This window comes from Tenrec ecaudatus, chromosome 3 (genome assembly GCF_050624435.1).
Source record: "Tenrec ecaudatus isolate mTenEca1 chromosome 3, mTenEca1.hap1, whole genome shotgun sequence".
Classification (NCBI taxonomy): Eukaryota; Metazoa; Chordata; class Mammalia; order Afrosoricida; family Tenrecidae; genus Tenrec; species Tenrec ecaudatus.
In genome coordinates, this window is record NC_134532.1 from 208,740,205 (window position 1) to 208,759,452 (window position 19,248).

The 19,248-nt window shown below is 43.1% G+C and overlaps 1 protein-coding gene across 2 annotated transcripts in view; it reads right to left on the reverse strand.

The window, feature by feature from the left end:
• Positions 1-15,720, reverse strand: part of LOC142442973 (ADP-ribosyl cyclase/cyclic ADP-ribose hydrolase 2-like) — a 37,692-nt gene extending 21,972 nt beyond the window's left edge. For both annotated transcript variants that reach the window (XM_075544512.1, XM_075544511.1), the window contains exons 1-4: positions 15,258-15,720; positions 11,608-11,734; positions 9,556-9,691; positions 601-683 (exon numbers count right to left, since the gene is read on the reverse strand). In XM_075544512.1, the coding sequence (XP_075400627.1) occupies positions 601-683; positions 9,556-9,691; positions 11,608-11,734; positions 15,258-15,418 (507 nt within the window). In that variant the 5' untranslated portion in view covers positions 15,419-15,720. The remainder of the gene's footprint in view (positions 1-600; positions 684-9,555; positions 9,692-11,607; positions 11,735-15,257) is intronic.
• Positions 15,721-19,248: the final 3,528 nt, after the last annotated feature.

Sequence of the window (19,248 nt, forward strand, 5' to 3'; positions counted from 1 at the left end):
ATCTTTTGGAGGCATGCAAGCCCCCTAATTACAGGTTAAAGACATACATCATAGGAAGGGGTTGTACTATAGGTAATGCATTAATTAGAGGGTGATATGCAAGGGTGTACACGAAATAGGAAGGGGAGGCGTTGGGGGTATACGTGTGACAAGATGGGCAGATCCTAGATTCAGGGAGGCAGCCTAACTTTGGATGTCACTGAGCAGGTTTGACCCTGTTCTCTGGCTCTCCATGGAAACAATAACTATCCTTATCAGTAGGGTGTGAGCTCCACCTACAGTGGACCAGACTGATGGCTGAATGCCTTCAGGGAGAATATCTCTAAGCATCTTTCCTCCCACCATGTGCTGGCAAACAGCCTCTAAGGTTTGGCATATCTTTGGGGAGACAAAGCTAGGGAAAAGCCTTTTTATATCCCACACCCATATATCCTCAGTCAACCCCCACAACCTTTTAGAGAAGAAAGAATGAATCTGAATATTATTAAAGGGGAAAGGGATGCCCAGAGAAGTAAAGGAAGGACACAATGGCTCCATGTCTGAAGCCTCTCTCCCACATGCACTGTCCCACCTGTGCCCAGCCCCTCAGCCCAGGACTACCTGAATGGATGCTCTTTTCCAGTAAGAATCCACCGGATTGTTTTCACAATCTGCTGCTGTAGGGCAGGACTCATAGTCAAGTCCTAAAAATAAAAGAATAAACATCTTTCACTTCAGCGATTGTACCAGTGCTATTGTTTTGTGCCATGAAATGGGTTCCAGAGCATTTCAACTCTATAGCATAATAGTGATTAGGAGTGTTGATACATAGTATTATTGTCTAGCTCCCATTTGCAAGGAGAACACATTCCGTTCTTCTCCACTGAGAATACTGTTGGCTGTTGGTTTTTTTATATGTTCCCTTTACTATGGAATTTTCCTTCTATTCCTATTTTCTTGCTTTTTAATGGGGATAGGTATTGGAGTTTTTTTCAAATGATATGATCATGCGGCTCTTTCCCTTTATTTTATTTATGTGATGGTTTGTATTGACTGTATTACTAACATTGCACTGTCCTTGCATAGCTGGTATGAATCGAATATGATGCATTTAGAGGCAAGTATGGCTAGACTTCATCTTACATAATCTGGACATGATGTCAGGAGAGACCAGTCCCTGAAGAGGGACATTATGCTTGGTAAAGTCGAGAAACAGCAAAAAGATCAGGGCCCTCAAGGAGATGGATTGACACACTGGCTGCAACACTGGATTCAAGCACAGGAACAATTGGGAGGGTGACGTAGGACCGTGCAATGTCTTTCTGTTGGGATCGGGACACTATTGGTTGGGATGACTCATGGCGCCTAACAACAGCAGACACACACACCCACTGGATTCTCTTGAGGAATTTGTTGTGAATTTTTGCATCTGTGTTCATGAGGAATATTAATCTATCATTTATTTTTTAGTGATATCTCTATCTGGTTTTGGTATCAGGGTTACACTTGGATCATTACATTAATATGAAGGGTTTCTATCTGTGGGAGATAAAAAGGCTTTTCCCTAGCTTTGTCTCCCCCAAAGATAAGCCAACCCTTAGAGGCTGTTTGCCAGCACATGGTGGGAGGTCAGATGCTTAGAGACATTCTCCCTGAAGGCGTTCAGCCATCAGTCAGTTCCACTGTAGGTGGAGCTCACACCCTACTGATAAGGATAGTAATTGTTTCCATGGAGAGCCAGAGAACAGGGTGAAACGTGCTCAATGACATCCAAAGTCAGGCTGCCTTCCTGAATCTAGGATCTGCCCATCTTGCCACATGTGTACCCCCAATCCCTCCCCATGTTATTGCATGTGTGCCCCTAGATTGTCCCCCTCCCATACTATATTACCTATAGTAAGCCCCTTCCTGTGACATGTGTCTTTACCTATAATCAAGGGCTTGCACACCCCCAAAAGATATATAAGCCTTGGTTAGTAATAAATCCCTCTCTCCTACCCTGTACCACCAAGTGGGGCTAAGGTGAGCATGCTACCATAAAATGTGTCTGACTCCTTCATTTTACTCTCTCTCTCCTATCTCTCTTGTTCTCTATGATTTTACTAGAATCTTTACTTATTATCGCTGTACAATTGCACCTCCCGGGCCTGTGATGATCTGTTAGGGGCTGGCCCCTCTGACATCTATCCTTTTCTATACCCTGAAATAGTTTTAGTATAATAGCTGTCAGCTCTTCTCTGAATGTTTGGTAGAATTCCCAGTAATCTAGGCCAAGACTTTTTGTTGTCATTGTTGTTAATGGTTGTTTTTTTTAATTGTATTTTATGGGGGGCTCTTACAGCTCTTATCACAAGATATATATATATATCCATTGTGTCACACATCTGTGCATATGGTGTCATCATCCTTTTCAAAACATTTTTTTCTACTTGAGCCCTTGGTATCAGCTCCTCAATTTCTTTTCCTCCCTCCCCTCCCCTCTCTCCCCCATATCCCCTTGATAGTTGAAATTTTTAAATGATTCTCTTTTTTTCCTGTCTTATACTGACTGCTGTCTCCCTTCACCCAATTTTCTGCTGTCCATCCTCCTGAGAGGGGTCCATACATTGATTATTGTGATCAGTTCACCCTTACTTCCCCCCCTTCCCTTACCCTCCTAGTATTGCTGCTCCCCTTATTGGTCCTGAGGGGTTTATCTGTCCTGAGTTCCCTGTGTTGCAAGCTCTTATCTGTATCAGCATACATGGTTTAGTCTAGCCAGATTTGTAAGATAGAATTGGGGTCATGATAGTGGTGGCGGTAGGGGGAGGAAGCATTAAAGAACTAGAGGAAAGTTGTGTGTTTCATCGGTGCTATACTACACCTTGACTGGCTCGTCTCTTCCTTGTGGTCCTTCTGACAGGGGGTGTCTAACTGACTACTGATGGGCTTTGGGTCTCCTCTCTTCCCTCCCCCTCATTCCCATTGATATGATTAGTTTTATTTTCTTTTGATTTGTGTCTTTGATGCCTGATACCTGATACCATTGTCACCTCATGATCACACAGGCTGGTGTGCTTCTACCATGTGGGCTCTGTTGCTTCTCAGCTAGATGGCAACTTGTTTATCTTCAAGTCTTTAAGACCCTAGATGCTGTATCTTTTGATAGTCTGGCACCATCAGCTTTCTTCACCACATTTGCTTATGCACCCACTTTGTCTTCAGCAATCATGTCAAGGAAGGTAAGCATCACAGAGTTCTATATTAGTAGAACAAAAGCATTCTTGCATTGAGGGAGGTATTGAGTAGCGGCCCAATGTCCATCTGGGGCCATAATACTTTATAAATAAATATATGTACATAGATCTATTTCCCTATCATTATATATAAATGTATTTACATATATACATGCCTGTATTTAGAACTCTATATATGTCCTTTGCCTCCCAGTTCTTTCCTCTATTTCCTTTTACATTCCTGGCCTTCATTCAGGTTTTGGTAATTCCTCTCGGCTACATTGGTTGGGAGTGTTTTAATGGCCTGTCCAATTTCTTCTTTTATTATGAGTTTGTTCATTTTTTCTACTTCAGTGCGTGTTAGTTTAGGTGGGTTCTGGAAATTTTCCTGTTGTTCAAGGTTTTCAGTTTTGTTAGAGTATAGTTCTTTAAAGACTCTGTTAACATCTTTTTTATTCCATTGGTTCTGTTGTGGGGTTACCTATTTCTTTTTCATTCTATTTGCATTGTGTGAGAGTTAGGTTTATTGTGCCAATCTGACCAATAGGAACATGTGGGATTAATCAGGTCCCAGATTGATTGGAGGGCAAAAAAAGAAATGGCTCTGAAAGACCCTCTCCTGTCTCTGTTGCTCTCTAGTGATCAGACCAGTGTGCTGCTGTTTTAGCTAGTTTTTTGCCTCAACCTGTGTGCTACACCACCTGTGGGCCCAGCCAACCCATGGATAGTGTCATTAGAGCTTGAGGCTTCTTTGAGACCTGCTTCATCATGTTGCTGGTGCGTACATCTCTTGAGGTTGTGGCTGGTGGATCCTGTCACCTTGCATTGCTTGAGTTAGAGATCTCATCTGGGCCTGGTGCGCTACCCACCCTGCTGTTTGCTGCCTGAGAGCAGACTCTGCCTACCTTGGCCGAGGGAGGATTCCAGCATTTGCTTTCTTGACCTTGGACCCAGCAGTCCATGTGAGTTGGGGGGTTTCCAGTATATTAACTGTTCCACAAAAGTGAGTTGAACTGAGCCCTCTGTACTGCTGTGTGGACTAATTAGCTCTTCTAGTCCTTCTCGCTGTATAAACCTACACAGACACACACATACACATATATAATCATAAGCGTACTGGTTTTGTTACTCTAGAGAACCCTACCTAACACACGTCTTCTTTTTATTTGTTAGAGTTGACAGTGGTTTGTCAATGTTGTTAATCATTTCAAAGAACCAATTCCTTGTCTTCTTGATTCTTTCCATTGATTTTCAGTTCTATTTATCTCTATTCTAATCTTTATTCTGGTGAGTTTAGGCTTATTTTTGTGCTTTATTCATTTATTTCTTTTAACAGTTTTATTGACATACAATTCACATACCATATAATTTAGTATTTCAGTCATATTAAAAAGAGTGGAACAATCATCATCACAAACAACTCTCTAGAACATGTTCTTCTTTCATGTATTCATTATTAGTAGCTCCCCATTTTTCCTCCAAACTCCCCACCCTATCAAAGCCATTCATCTAGCCACTGTCTCTATAGATGTAACCATCCTGGATTTCATGTACAGGAAAACGTAAAAATCAACAACAATAACAAAACAAAGAAAAACCTCAATCAAAAATAAAACAGAAAATATAAAAAGCTAACACAAATTTTAAAATGAGTCAAAAGGTAAATCATATTATAAGGTACTAATTTTGACCCAATTGCATTTGCAGTAATCCATTTTCCAACGCACTCTGCATACTAGTAAGGATATATATATCCCTGGTCTATAGTCAGAGGGGATTCACCAAAGACTTAATCCAAATATCTTTCTCCTTCACTTTTGCTGCTCTTTTCTGATTGTTGGAGGTAAGATTTTGATTTTTTTTCCTTATTTTTTTGATCAGTGCTTTTATTGTTATAAATTGCCATCTCCGCATTGTTTTTTGCTGTATCACCATCAAGGATTTTTAAAATTTTTTTATTTACTGCCTAGTAGTTATTAAGCAAAGCATCACTCAATTTCCACACAATTAATTTTCCCTTGATCTCTGTATTGCTAATTTCAAATTTTATAGCATTGTGATCTGAGAAGATAGTTTGTAATGTGTCGATGTTTTAAAAATTATTGAGATGTGCTTTGTGACCTAACATACGGTTTATTCTGAAGAAATTTCATTCGTGCATGAAAACAATCTATATTTGTATGTTGTTGGGGAGAGTGGTCTGTATCAATGGGCTCAGGCATAGGAACAATTGTTAGGATGGTGCAGGCCATGCAATGTTTCCTTTTGTTGTGCATAGTTCTCTGTGGGTCAAAGCTGACTCAATGGCACCTAACAACAACATCCTTTATTGAAAGTGGTGTATCAATATCTAGCATGATTGTAGAGTTGTCTCTGTCCAACAAAACTTCCCTTAGCACTTTCTTTCCAGGTTGGTCTCATTTTTACAAATTCCTTCAACTTCTAATTATCTAGAAATGTACTAATTTCACTATCATATTTGAGAGACAATTTTTCTGTGTGTATATTTTGCAAGTAATTTTTTTCTTTTGGATACACACACACACAAGTGTGTGTATATCTCACCTCATTGCCTTCCTGTCTGAACGAGTTCTGCTGAAAAATCAGAGCCTTGTGTTGTGGGTTCCCCTTTCTAATTAACTTTTAGGTTTACCAAGCTGCTCTCAGGATTCTTTCTTTGTCTTAGGATTTGGAAATTTGATTATAATATGTAATTGTGATTTTCTTTTGGAGCCTATCCTGTTTAGGGTTCATTCATCTTCTTGGATGCATTCTTTTTCATCTCTCCTATTAGGGAAGTTTTCTTTCAGCAGCATTCAACAGTTGTTCCTATTCTTTTTGTTGTTTCTTTCTGCTCTGTAATTCTGAAGGCACATAAATTATTCCTCTTGATTGTTCCAACGTAATTCTTAGATTCTCTTTAGATTTTGTTGCTGTTGCTGTTGTTCCTGTAGCAGATTAGTAGTGACAGATTTGCATTTTAACCCACAAATTTGATATTTCAATTAATGCAATTTTACTCATTTGCTCTTTCAATGCATTATCCATTTCTGAAATCTTCTGGATTTCTATTTCTTGTGTTTGCATGGTTTCTAATTTTTTATTTATTTTTGCATATTTTCCTGAAATTTTCCCTGTGTTTTTCTTGATTTTTGCTTGTAGCTTCACTGACTTTTCTCTCAGTTCATTGATGGTATCTAAATACCATTCTTTTTATTTCCTCACCAGGTAGTCCCAATGCCCTTATTTCTGAGAAAAAAATTCTGGTCTGTGAACTGATCAATGATTCGGTCACTCTATCTTGGTTCTTTTGAACTGAAATTATCTGTTGTCTACAACTCATTGTACTTAATTGGTGATTTTATGTTGATGAGACATCAGTCATTTATCCCCTATCTACTGTGAGTGTGATGGAAATATGTGTGCTTGCACACACAAAAAAGAAGAAGAAGAAGCAAATCTTTAAAAACATGCAAAGGCTATGTGATCACAAGATGTCGATGGGATCAGGTATCAGACATAAAAGACCCAGAACAAAAATCATACCAATGTGAATGTGGGTGGTTCACGGAGTGGAGATCCAAAGCCCATCTGTAGACAATTGAACATCCCTTTACAGAAGGGTCACAAGGAAGAGGTGAGTCACTCTTGGTGCAATATAGCACCAATGAAGCATATGTTTCCTCTAGTTCCTTAATGCTTCCTCCCCTTCACTATCATGACCTCAACTCTACCTTATAAATCTGACTAGACCAGAATATGTACACTGCTACAGATAAGAGCCCACAACACAGGGAATCCAGGAAAGTTAACCCTCTCAGGACCAATAATGAGAATAGAGATGCAAAGAGAGTAAAGGGGAGAAAGGGGGAATCGATCACAAGGGTTGACATATAACCCCCCACCATAGGGAGATGAACAACAGAAAAGTGGATGAAGGGAGATAGCAGATAATGTAAGATATGAAAATAATCATCGATAACTTATCAAGGGTTCATGAGGGAGGTTGGGTGGGGATGGGAGAGGGAAAAAATGAGGAGCTGATATCAAGGGCCTCAAGTAGAAAGAAAATGTTTTGAAAATGATGATGGCAACATATGTACAAATATGCTTGACACCATGGATGGATTTATGGATTGTTATAAGAGCTGTAAGAGTCCCCAATAAAAGTATTTAATGATTAAAAAACATGCAAGGGAAAACAGACAAACAGGAAAAATAATTTGATAACTAAAAAAGGAAAGAAAAATTAAAGGTAAAGAAAAGTAAAATTAAGGAGGAAAAGTGAAAATCAATAAGGCAAAAGGTAAGGGACAAAATTAAGGAGAAGGAGAAGGAAACAAAGAAAAAATGAGAACAGAGAAAGAAAGGATAAAAAAATAAGAATTTACTGCCACCAAGTTGATGCCAAGTTTTAGTGACCCTATAAGACAGAGTGGAATTACCCCCTCAGAGTTTTTGAGACTGTAACTACTTATGGGAGTAGAAGTCCCCATTTTTCTCCTGCAAAATAAATAAATAATAAAGTTGAAAGTAAAAAAGAAAGAGAAAAAATGGGGTGGGAAACTAGGCAAAAGAGTGCATTGGCAACAAATACCAGCTGAGGCGCTTACAGAGTCGGGTGGGAAAGAATGGGCCGTGTTGATATATCATTTGGGATCAGGAAGCTAATTTGTAAATGGTTCATACTATTTAAATAGTAGCTGATGTGAGAGTATGTGTTTTCTTACTCTGATAAAAGTAGCCTATATGGGGCTTCAAAAAGTTCACGGAGAAAATGGAATGAAATGATAATGGAATTTTCCATGAACTTTTGGAAGCAACCTCAAATGCTCACAGGAAAATTTTGGAAAATAATTACTGGCTTCTAAATAACAGCACTATTCAATATTTGACAGATTGGATCACAAAGTAAACAGTATCACTCTTCAATTATGTGCTCCTTTCATATAGAAATAAGTGAACAAAAATGTGCAATCATCTCTCTGAGCCCAGATGTCAACATTTACCATAGAACAAAAATAAGAAGGACACAGAAGTTGAGGGAAGCTAGATTAATAGAAACAGAACAACCAGAAGGAAATCATGAGACTACCAATGCAATGTGGAAGGCATCAGGGATCAGGGCAATTGGATATGGAAAGAGTTCCCATCCCTTAGAGGTGACTAAGGATCTTGCGTAACCTGGTTTGCTTGTCTGAAGAGGTAACTTTCTCCAACTCTAGACACAGAGTTGCTGCTCCTAGCATCGATTCAGGAGGGCGAAGTTCTGACCTCAGATTGAACAGGGGTTGTGCAGAGGTGGTAGGGAAGGAGTGAGGGAGTGTCACAAGCCTCTGAGCAGGTCAGGGTGCACTCTGGTTACACATAGTCAGCAGGAGGTTGAGGGAAGCAAGGAGGATCTCACTTTCCCTGTGGCCAGTCATTCCTGTGCCAGTGCTGTCTGGATGGAATGCTGCTTGCGGAAGCTCAAGATGGACACACTGCTTCAGGCCAACTGCTAATTCACCCTCCTCTCTCCTCTCTAACCACTTTTATTCAGCTTCTCGTGCCAGGCAATATGCAATCCACTGCTCTATCCTTGCACTGAAGCCCAGACTTGCAGGCTTATCACCAGCATCTGTTTCACTAAGTCGCTCATGTCTTTGCTGTGAGAGGTCTCTATAAAGTCTCACTGGAAGTCCTGGATCATCAGTAGGAGGAGTATTGTTGACTGTTGTTCCCACAATGAGCTCAAGTATATCAACAATTGTGAGGATGGTGCAGTGTTTCCTTCTTTATAAATAAGGTCACTCTGAGCTGGAACCAATTTACACCTAACACCAACAAACATCCACCCCATAGAGTTTGGGGGAAATAAATGAGACGAATGGATATAAATGGAAGAAATAGTTACAGAAATTAAAAGACCAAGTTTACTGGTTTGATAGAGACTTGGGGGGGTGGGGGGCGGCTCCCACAGCTATGACCTTTAGAGACCCTTCAGGTCTGGAATGGAAGTCACCCTTAGCCAAACAATAGACAAACCAAGAAGGTGAACAATCAGATCGAAAGGGCAGCATTCACCTAGGGAGAAGACTCAGAAGATAGAAAGGGGCAGGAAAGAAAGACAAAGACAATGGAAACACGGGCAAAAGCAAGAAATGTGCTGTTACATAATGGGATTGCAAGCAATGTCACGAATCAAAAGGAGCATGAATTGTTCAATGGAAAACCAGTCTGTGCTATAAACTTTCACCCTCCCCATAGGAAAAAGTTAATAAATTAAAAACATTTATACAGATGAATATATACATGCACTAAAAGCATCATAAAAAGAAGTTATAGGGGTTTTTTTTTCTTATGTGCGCAGACATTTTACCAGAAGCATTTTTCTGTCGACACCAGCTCAAGAAATCTCCCACCCGGCCATACAGCACATCACACAGAGGCATGAGGCGTCGGGCATTCTCTGAATAGCTGGTCACAAGTAGGTGGTTATTTTCCCAGAACAAGGACTAAAAGAAAACAAAAGAAAGGGAAATTCAGATGCAAAATGTAATCAGAACAAGTTTTTCAGGCACCAGATCGGGACAAGTCAGGCAATGCAATTTCATATTCAGCTCTTACTTGCTGCCCAATAAATGAGTTTTGTCTTTTATTGACCATTATGAGAGTCCTACCATGGCTCCTCTATTGATTACGAGGGTGGCCAATGATACTATCTTCCCAGAACCACAATCTGTGCAAAAATCCCTGGATTAAGATGGACCAAGAGACTCTGGTGTGAGTGCTGGCTCTTTTGGATGCTGGATATATGATAGTCACCAATTCATCTCAACTCCTTGACTTTCAGACTTGAGATCAGGTGAGTGGGGATATGAGCCCTTTCTCTTCTTCCACAGCTGTTGTTAGGATGATATGAGGTCCACAGAAAGCAACTCTCGATGTGTGAAATGCCACCAACATACATTCCTTTGATATTATACTCTGGAGCAGTGGTCCTCAACCTTCCTAATGCCGTGATCCTTTCATACAGTTCCTCATGTGGTAGTGATCCCCAACCATAAAATTACCTTCGTTGCTACTTCATAACTGTCATTTTGCTACTGTTATGAATGGGGTGACCCCTGTGAAAGGGCCGTTCGACCCCCAAAGGGGTCACGACTCACAGGTTCAGAACCACTGCCCTACAGTTTCCAAAGTGCTTTCACATAACAAGAGGATGAGTAACAATATCCCGTTGCTAGCTCATCTGACCTGTGCTTAATTGGGAACCACCCAGCGGGCAGGGAATATGCAAACCATACTTGAGCCTAGCACATCTTTAAAACTCACAGCTCCATTTCCTACCTTTACTAGTACTAGACAATCAGAACATCAAGTGCAGGATCACTGTTAGAAGATAATCATGGTTGCTGATTTCCTTTCAATGAAAGTACATCCCAAGCAAGCACTTTCCATAAGTTTCCCTAGGAGTACAGACGGGATGTTGAAATGTGGCTTTCTTAAAGAAACTGAATAAATACATCTTGTTGTTAGCTGTCATCAAGTTGGCCCCTGACTCACGATAAGCCCAGGCATCGCGAAAGGAAACACTATTCACCCCTGGCCATCCCCACGATCTGCTGCAGGTCAGGATCACTGTGATCCACTCGGTTTTCATGGGCTGATTTTCAGAAGCAGATCACCAGGCCTGCCTTCTTCATCCTCCTTAGTCTGAAATCTCCCCCCAGAAACCTGTTTAGTAACATAGCAGCATCAAGTTTTCACTGACACACAGGTGGTAGCTGCACGTGAGGGGAATTCACTGAGAATCAAACCCAGGTCGCCTACATGGACGGTGAGAGATCTACCCAGGAACCACCACTGCCCTGACAAACGCAATATAGAAGTCCATTAAAAAGAGAGATTTGTTTCCTTGGAAGACACTGGGGTTGAAGGCATTCTGAATTTCCATGCAAGCCTTTTGGGCCAGTTAAAATGGAAGTCATTCACTCTGAAATCTCCACATGTGGTGGTCCAGTGTGAAAGGCATGATCTTGGGGAGAGCTATCCCAGCCCAACTATGATGACACATACAGGAGATCCAGGGTCCCCTTCCCACCAGACAGTTTGGTACACACATTGTGTTGCTTGCTGGGGAAATGACACTAGAGGTCTCTGGGTGAGCTAACCCCAAGTCTGATCCATGTACCCCATATCTCTATCAAACCGTGACCAACTTCATTGCTGTGGGTTGATTCCCATTCATAGAACTGCCACGAAATGCAGAGTAGGGCTCATCCATTGGGTTTTCTGCACTGTTGTCTTTATAGAAGTTAGGTTTGCTTGCTGTGGAGCCACTGAATGGCTTAAACTGCCAACTTTTAGGTGGAGCACAAATCCAGGGAGTTCTGGATCACTGCAGAGATATGAGTGTGTGTGGAGTTACCTTGTCTCTGGGAATAGAGTGCCTCGAGAGGTTAATGAAAAGGTCGTAGTCAGAGGGAAGCACGGAGCAGGGGTCCTTGTCCAGCACCACACTAAAGGCCTCCCAGATGGCTGTGCAGTTCTTGTCTCTGTGCAAAACACAAGGTAAAAAAAGAGAGCTCATATCACTGTGTGGTGTAGTGTTTCCCTTTCTCTCAGCAAGATTCAAGGTTTAAGAAGCAATTGTCATGTGCTGACTGCAGGCCTAACTTCTGAAAACCCATTGTCACTGAATCAATTCAATTCACAAGCACCCAATTGGAAAGTGTAGAACAGACCCATAGGATGTCCAAGGTGATAAATCTTTACTGATTGTTAAATATTGACAGATGGTCCAATCTTTCTTCTGTGAAGTAGTTAGTAGATTCAAAGCACCGACCTGTTTCAGTTAGCCCCGTGTCACCGGGGCTCCTGGTCTATAGAGCGAGGTGTCTACCAAAGACCATAAATTGTCATGGCTCATGCATTCATGAAAATTCAAGAGGAAAGAATAAAAACCTCAGTAGCTCCATTTCAAAATCTGACCATCTCAGAAACTCTGAGACAGCCAGGGGCACCCAGAGAAATGAGCAGAAAAGGCACTGACCTAGAAGGTCACCATCCTGGTAAGGCAGGAAGACTCTTGGCCTCAGTTGTCTCTTCATTTTCACACGAGGATGTGAGCTCAGCCAGTGTCAAATCTACTGAGGGGCATGACTGTCAGGTGTGATTTCACAGGTGGACCATTCTGACTCACAGTGACCCTATCGGACACAGGAGCACTGTCCCCTAAAGTTGATGATAAATCTTAAGGTATATAATAATCTGAGAAGCTTGTCTATATGAAGAAGAATGCAGACTCAAGATTGGAGGAAGATTCATGAAAAATCTGCAGCAGATGATACAACCTTGCTTGCTGAAAGTGAAAAGGATTTGAAACACTGATGGACGAAGAGAAAAGATTACAACTCTCAGTATGGGGTACACCTCAACGTAAAGAAAACGAAAATCCTCACCACTGGGCCAATTAGCAAGATCATGAAAATGGATAAGAATGATGAAGGATTTTATTTCCCGTGGGTCCTCTATCAGTGCTCATAGAAGCAGCAGGCAAGTAACCATACTCTGCGTAAGAGTGAGAGAAAATTGTGAACCAAAATCAAAATCATAAAAAGACCAGGCTTGCTGGTTGGGTAAAGACCAGTGGAACCACTAAGACTATGACCCATGGTTGCCCATTAAGTCTGGACCTGAATTCACCACCCAAATTCAAGTTTTCAACCAAGCAATAAGCAGCTCAATAGGAGAACCATAAAGCAAGGAAGTACACACATAATAGACTAATCAGTTATTTGATATCAAGGGCAGAGATCACTCAAGAACAAAGTTCAGAAGGGTTAAGCAAGAAGGAAGGCTAGAAACAAAAACAAAAAAACACAAGGAGAAAACAAAATAAGTAATGTTTCATTGTGGGACAGCAATCGATGAGATTAAACAAAATGTGTATGAATTGTTGGCCAGAAAGGTGATCTGTTCTGTAAATATGTTCCGAACTCACCTTAAAAAATAATTTTTTTAAAAGTCAAAGTATGATTGCTTTGGGTAAACCTACTGCAAAAGACCTCTGTGAGAATTAATGTGCGCCTGATCCAAGCTATGGTCTTGTTCACTCTCCGCAGATGCATTGTGAAAACTGAACCATGAATAAGGAAGATGAAGGAACTGATGAATTTGCATGATCAGTGTACAATGGAATGTCAGAACAAACAAATCTGTCTTGGAAGAAGCTGATCCAGAAGATTTCTTGAAAGCAAGGATGACCAAACTTTGTTTCTCGTATTTTTTAAAATCATTTTATTGGGGGCCCCTACAATGTTTCTCGTATTTTTGACATGTTATCAGGAGGAATTAAACCCTGAACAAGGACATTGTGCTTAGATCAATGAAAATGAGGAAGATAGGGCAAAAAGATCGATTGACCCAGTGGCTGCAACAATGTGCTCAAACATATCAATCATGTAGAACCAGGAAGTATCTCATCCTGTTGTCCATGGGGCTACTATGAGTCAGAACGTAATCCAGGGCACCTAACAATGCAAGCTTCATGGAGAGGGGCCCTGGAGCCCAGTATTCAAAGCACTTTGCTGCTAGCTCAAAAGCCATTGATTTCAATCCGTGGCTCTGGGGGAGAGAGGTGGCAGCCAGCTTCAGTAAAGATTACTAATGCCTCAGAAACCCTATTGGGAAATTCTCTTCGGTCCATAGAGTTTCTCCGAGTTGGAATGCACTTAATAACACTGGGCTTAATCTGTATTGAAGCAGACTCCTCCATCTTTCACCCAGAGTGTCTGCTGGGGATAAACTGCCAACCTTTTCCTTAGCAGCGGAAGCTTTAACCACTGTCGGGTTACCCTCACAGAGGGGGGTGGAGGGGTGAGGTTTTGTAAAATCAGGAGTGAGTTCCAAGTGACAGGAAAAGCTGTTTCACCTGCTAAAGCAGAAAGCATGCTCTCCCGGTAGCAGTCACAACTCGTCCTGTCCAGCCTGGTTTTCAGAGAAACACTTCTGCTCTGTAGCTTTTTACCTAACGTGTTGGTTGATTAATGACATGGGTGTTTCTTATTTCATTCCCCACTCTTTTATGTGTGGGTGCTTGAAAGGAATCACGATAAAAACAACTGGCACAAGAAAGGGGTGTTATGAAAACAATTTTAACAGTGGCTCAGAAGAAGAACTAGAAATTTGTAGGAAACATAGTGAGACTCGAACCCAGAATGTTCTTTAGATTAAAGGGAAGGAAAAAAACCACCACAACCAAAAAAAAGCCCACTGCCGTTGAGTCGGTTCTGACTCTTAGCAACCCTGTAGGTGAGGGTAGAACTGCCCCTGTGGGTTTCTGAGACTCAACTCCGTAAGGGAGTAGAGAAAGCGCTACCTGCACCTGAGGAGCAGCTAGTGATTGCCAACTGCTGACCAGCCTGTGGCCACTACAGGGTTCAGGATTTCTTTAAAGAATCTTCTCGCTTCTCGGCCTTTTGACTAAGATCCAGTGTAGCTTAGAGGATCTGAAACTTGAATTCTTGAACTATCTGACCTCCAACAATTCCACAGATCATATTCCAGGATCCCCAGGGTCTGGCTAAACCCACCTCCACCTAACTCACTCTTCTCCCTCAACATTCCCACATGCCCCATACATCTGCGTGCACGCGCGCGCGCGTGTGTGTGTGTGTGTGTGTGTCTCTCTCTTTCTACACACACACACACACACACACACACACACACACACACACACACCCTCTCTCACCACTATGTCTCACCGACATCACATCCCTGTATTCCTAAAATCTCACCTCACAAGCAAACCTCTTGCGCTCTAAGACCCCAAACCCTCCTTGCGATGCCCTTCACCTCTAGACTCCTCACCCCCACCCCCACCCCCTCACCTTTAGATCTTCACCCTCCCCTTCAAATTCATGCCTCTCACCCTGAGGATCCACCCTCCCTCCCAAACACACATGCCTCCCATCCCAGGAGGGTCCTTGCCCTCTCATCTCCAGATGCTCAGCCCTTTCCCCTCCCCCCTGCCGCCCTCCAACCCCCGCCCCGCCCCAGTTGCTCCCAGCTTCTTACCGCTGCTCCAGGCTGAGCAACTCTAGGTACTCCTGGCAGCGGCCCAGGAAAATGGTCCGCAGGTGCCGATTGGTGCCCTCCCCTGCCCACCGCGCAGCGCAGCCGCCCCCTGCCAGCAGCAGCAGCAGCGACCAGAACGGCGTGGGGCCCAGCGCGGCCATGAGGGGACTTTGAGCCCTAAAACCTGGTGCCTGAATGAGGCTTCTCTCCTCCCAGGAAGGCGCCTACCCGGGCTGACCCCCTGGATCCTCACCCTAACACGGATCTTTGGCCAAGCCTAGGGCTCTTGAGCGAGAGCCAACCTTGAGCGAGAGCCCAAGGGTCAGAGGGTGGTGGCCCCAGACTGAGTGGTCTTTGCTGTCAGGAAATCGTTTCCACAGAAGAAATGTCTATTGAGCAATTGCTGTGTGCCAAGCACTCCACGGCACAGGGCTCGTTCGTTTCTTATACACACGCTGGAAGGCGGAAGTGGGAAAGGGGTGGGGCGGACTCACTGGCATCCAATTGATGCTGACTCATCGCACAGGTTTATTATCATCCTTCACTTTAAAATGAAGAAACTCAGAGGAACTTGTCCTTGCGGTGCCTTTCAGAGAGACGTCCAGAAGTGGCAGGATCGCCAGAGGGAGGGTCATGACCTCAATGGTGACAGCAATGGTATTTGTTAAGTGCCTTGAGTAAGTTCTACCGCATAGGGACCCTATGCACAACAGAATGGTCCTGCACTGTCCTCACAGTTATCATGCTTGAGCCTGTTTTTGCAGTCACAGTGTCAGTCCATCTCCTTGAAGCCCCTCCTCCCTTTTACTGCCCCTCTAGTTTGCTGAGCATAATGTCTTCCCCAGGGACTGGTCTCTCCTGACAACATATCCATGTTAGTCTGGGTTGATGAGAGAAACCAATCGAGACACTCTTATGTGTGTAAGAGAGAGTTTTCTATCCGAGAGTAATTGTTTACTAAGAAAACATCCCAGCCCAGTCCACATCAAGGACATAGTCTGATGTTACCCCATACGTCTGATACCAGTCTATAAATTCCTCTTCAGACTCATGCAACACATGTAATGATGCCGAATGCAGGACAATCATAGGCCAGTGGTGGAAAGACTCGTGGAACCAGCGGCAACGGAAGCATCTCAGCGCTGGTGTGAGCCTCCACGAGGCTCCTCCAGCTCCAGGGCTCTGGCTGCCGTCAGCATAGCTCTATGTGGCTTGTCAACAGGAATGTCTAGCAGAGAGAGTGTGTGCCCTGCCTTCAGGGAGGAAGAGAAGAGAACTGCCAGAATCCTCATGAAAAGGCCATGCCCATCTCTTTTTTTCCCTTTACCCTTTGCTTCTTCCACCCCCGTTTTAGTTGGCTACCATATGTACCCCTGGATTTGGTCTGGTCCCTGCCATAATATCTGGACTTCACCCTTGGAGTGTTAGTATACAGTAGCTTTTTCCCTGTGCCCCTTTTGCACTTACCTTTCTGTTCTCTCATATATATATATATATATATATAAACTTACTTCAGTGGACTCATGTTATACTTGTCCTTTTGTGCTTTGCTTACTTCACTTAGCATAACAAGGGGGAGGGTATTGTTTGTGTCTCCACAGGGAAAGAGGGACCAGATTTAAAGTCAATGCCAGACCAATGCAGTATGCCGGCAAGGAGTGGGGGGCCAGTGGAGGGGCCTGAGGGCTCGGCCCCCATACCAACTATGTGGACAACTGCCCCTCACCCCAGAAGAATTTACTTGAAAGGACGGTACTGAAGCTGCAGCTAGGGGAGAGGGGCATGTTCGATCAGAGTAAATGGGAGCAAAGAAGGGGGAGGAAGAAAGAGTGGAGCACATCCTGGCACATCAGGCCTGGAGGACGATATCCCCGCTCTGAACAGCCAATGGACAGAGTGGACAATATAGCTGATCCCAATACGAGACACACCGTCCCTTGATGGCCCAGGGCCCTAAGGGGGGCAACACTGGAGACTCAGGGCTGGGACTGGCCCAGACTGACCCTGTGACACTGAGGCAAACCACTAAACGTGTGCGACACAGCAACCATGGGAGCAGAGCAGGGAGCCCCAAGGGAGTACAAAGGACAGACTCTCGGGCCAAAGCATGGTACCCCATTGGACCGTACTGAAGGAAATGCCTAGAGATCAAAAATCAGACCTTGATCTATTTACAGGTTTTTCTTTCTTTTTAAATTTTTTTTCTTTTAATTAATTTATTCTTCTATGGGTAATTGGTATTCCCTTTTTATTGTCATAGCTGTGTTCTCACTCATTGCCTATCTTGCAATGACTTGATTTTTGGGGCATATTATTATCTCTACAGATCTATCTAGATAAGACAGACTGGATGAATAGTCTGGAGGAGAAAACAATGGGACCAATGGTTCTAGGGGGGACATGGGAGAGGGGGAGGAGGGGGCAAGGAGGTGGTGCTGACCAATCCAGGGACAGGGGAGCAATAAGTGATCCAAAATCAGTATCAAGGAGGGTGTGAGAGGCCTGGTATGGATTCAGCAAGGGCAAGGTAGCCTAGAGAAATTACTGAAACCCAAATGAAGGCTGAGCATGATAGTGGGACAAGAGGAAAGTAAAAGGAAATAGAGGAAAGAACTAGATGACAAAGGGTATTAATTGAGGTCCAAAGACTGGAATGTACATATGTAAACATACTTATATGAGTGTAGGGAAACAGATCTATGTGCATATACTTATAGGTTTAGTACTAAGGCAGCATATGGACATTGGGCCTCCACTCAAGCACTTACTCAATGCAAGAACACTTTGTTCTATTAAATTGGCATTCCAGGATGCACACCTTCCTGACACGATTGCTGAAGAAAAAATTGTGCATAAGCAAATGTGGTGAAGAAAGCTGACGGTGTCCAGCTATCAAAAGATATAGCATCTGGGGTCTTAAAGGGTTGAAGATAAACAAGCGGCCATCTAGCTGAGAAGCATCAAGCCCACATGGAAGAAGCAAACAAGCCTGGCTGACCACAAGGTGCAAAAGGGACCAGTTATCAGGCATGAAAGAACTAAAAATCATATTAATGGGTGCCCACCTCCCTGATACGATCAATGAAGACAAACATGTGCATAAGCAAACGTGGTGAAGAAAGCTGATGGTGCCCAGCTATCAAAAGATATAATATCTGTGGTCTTAAAGGCTCGAAGATAAACAAGTGGCCATCTAGCTCAGAAGCAACAAAACCCACATGGAAGAAACACACCAGCCTGTGTGACCACGAGCTGTCGAAGGGATCAAGTATCAATTATCAAGGAACAAAAAAGCATATCATTGAAAATGTGGGTGAGTGCAGAGTGGAGACTCAAAGCCCAATGGTAGCCAACCAGACACCCCTTATTGAAGGGTTGTGGGGAGGAGATAAACCAGTCAGGGCTCAAGGTAGCAACGATGAAACATATAACTTTCCTCTAGTTCTTAATGCTTCCTCCTCCCAACTATCATGATCCCAATTCTACCTTACAAATCTGGCTAGACCAGAGCATGTACATAGGTAGAGATAGCACTGGAAACACAGGGAATCCAGGACAGATGACTCTTCCAGGACCAGTGGTGAGAGTGGTGATGCCTGGAGGGTGGAGAGAATGTGGGGTAGAAAGGGGGAACTGATTACAGGAATCTATGTATAGCCTCCTCCCTGGGGGATGGACAGCAGAGGGTGGGGGGAGACACCGGACAGTGTAAGATATGACAAAATAATAATAATTTATGAATGATGAAGGGTTAATGATATAGGGGGAGTGGGGAGGGAGAGTGAAAATGAGCAGCAGATATTAAGGGCTCAAGTAGAAGGCAAATGTTTTGAGAATGATGATGGCAACAAATGTACATAGGTTATTGACACAATGGATGGGTGGATGGATTGTGATAAGAATTGTATGCGTCCCCAATAAAGTGATTAAAAGAAAAAGAAAAGACCATGCCCACAAGGAGGTATTGAGCAGGCTGTGACCTGATTGACAG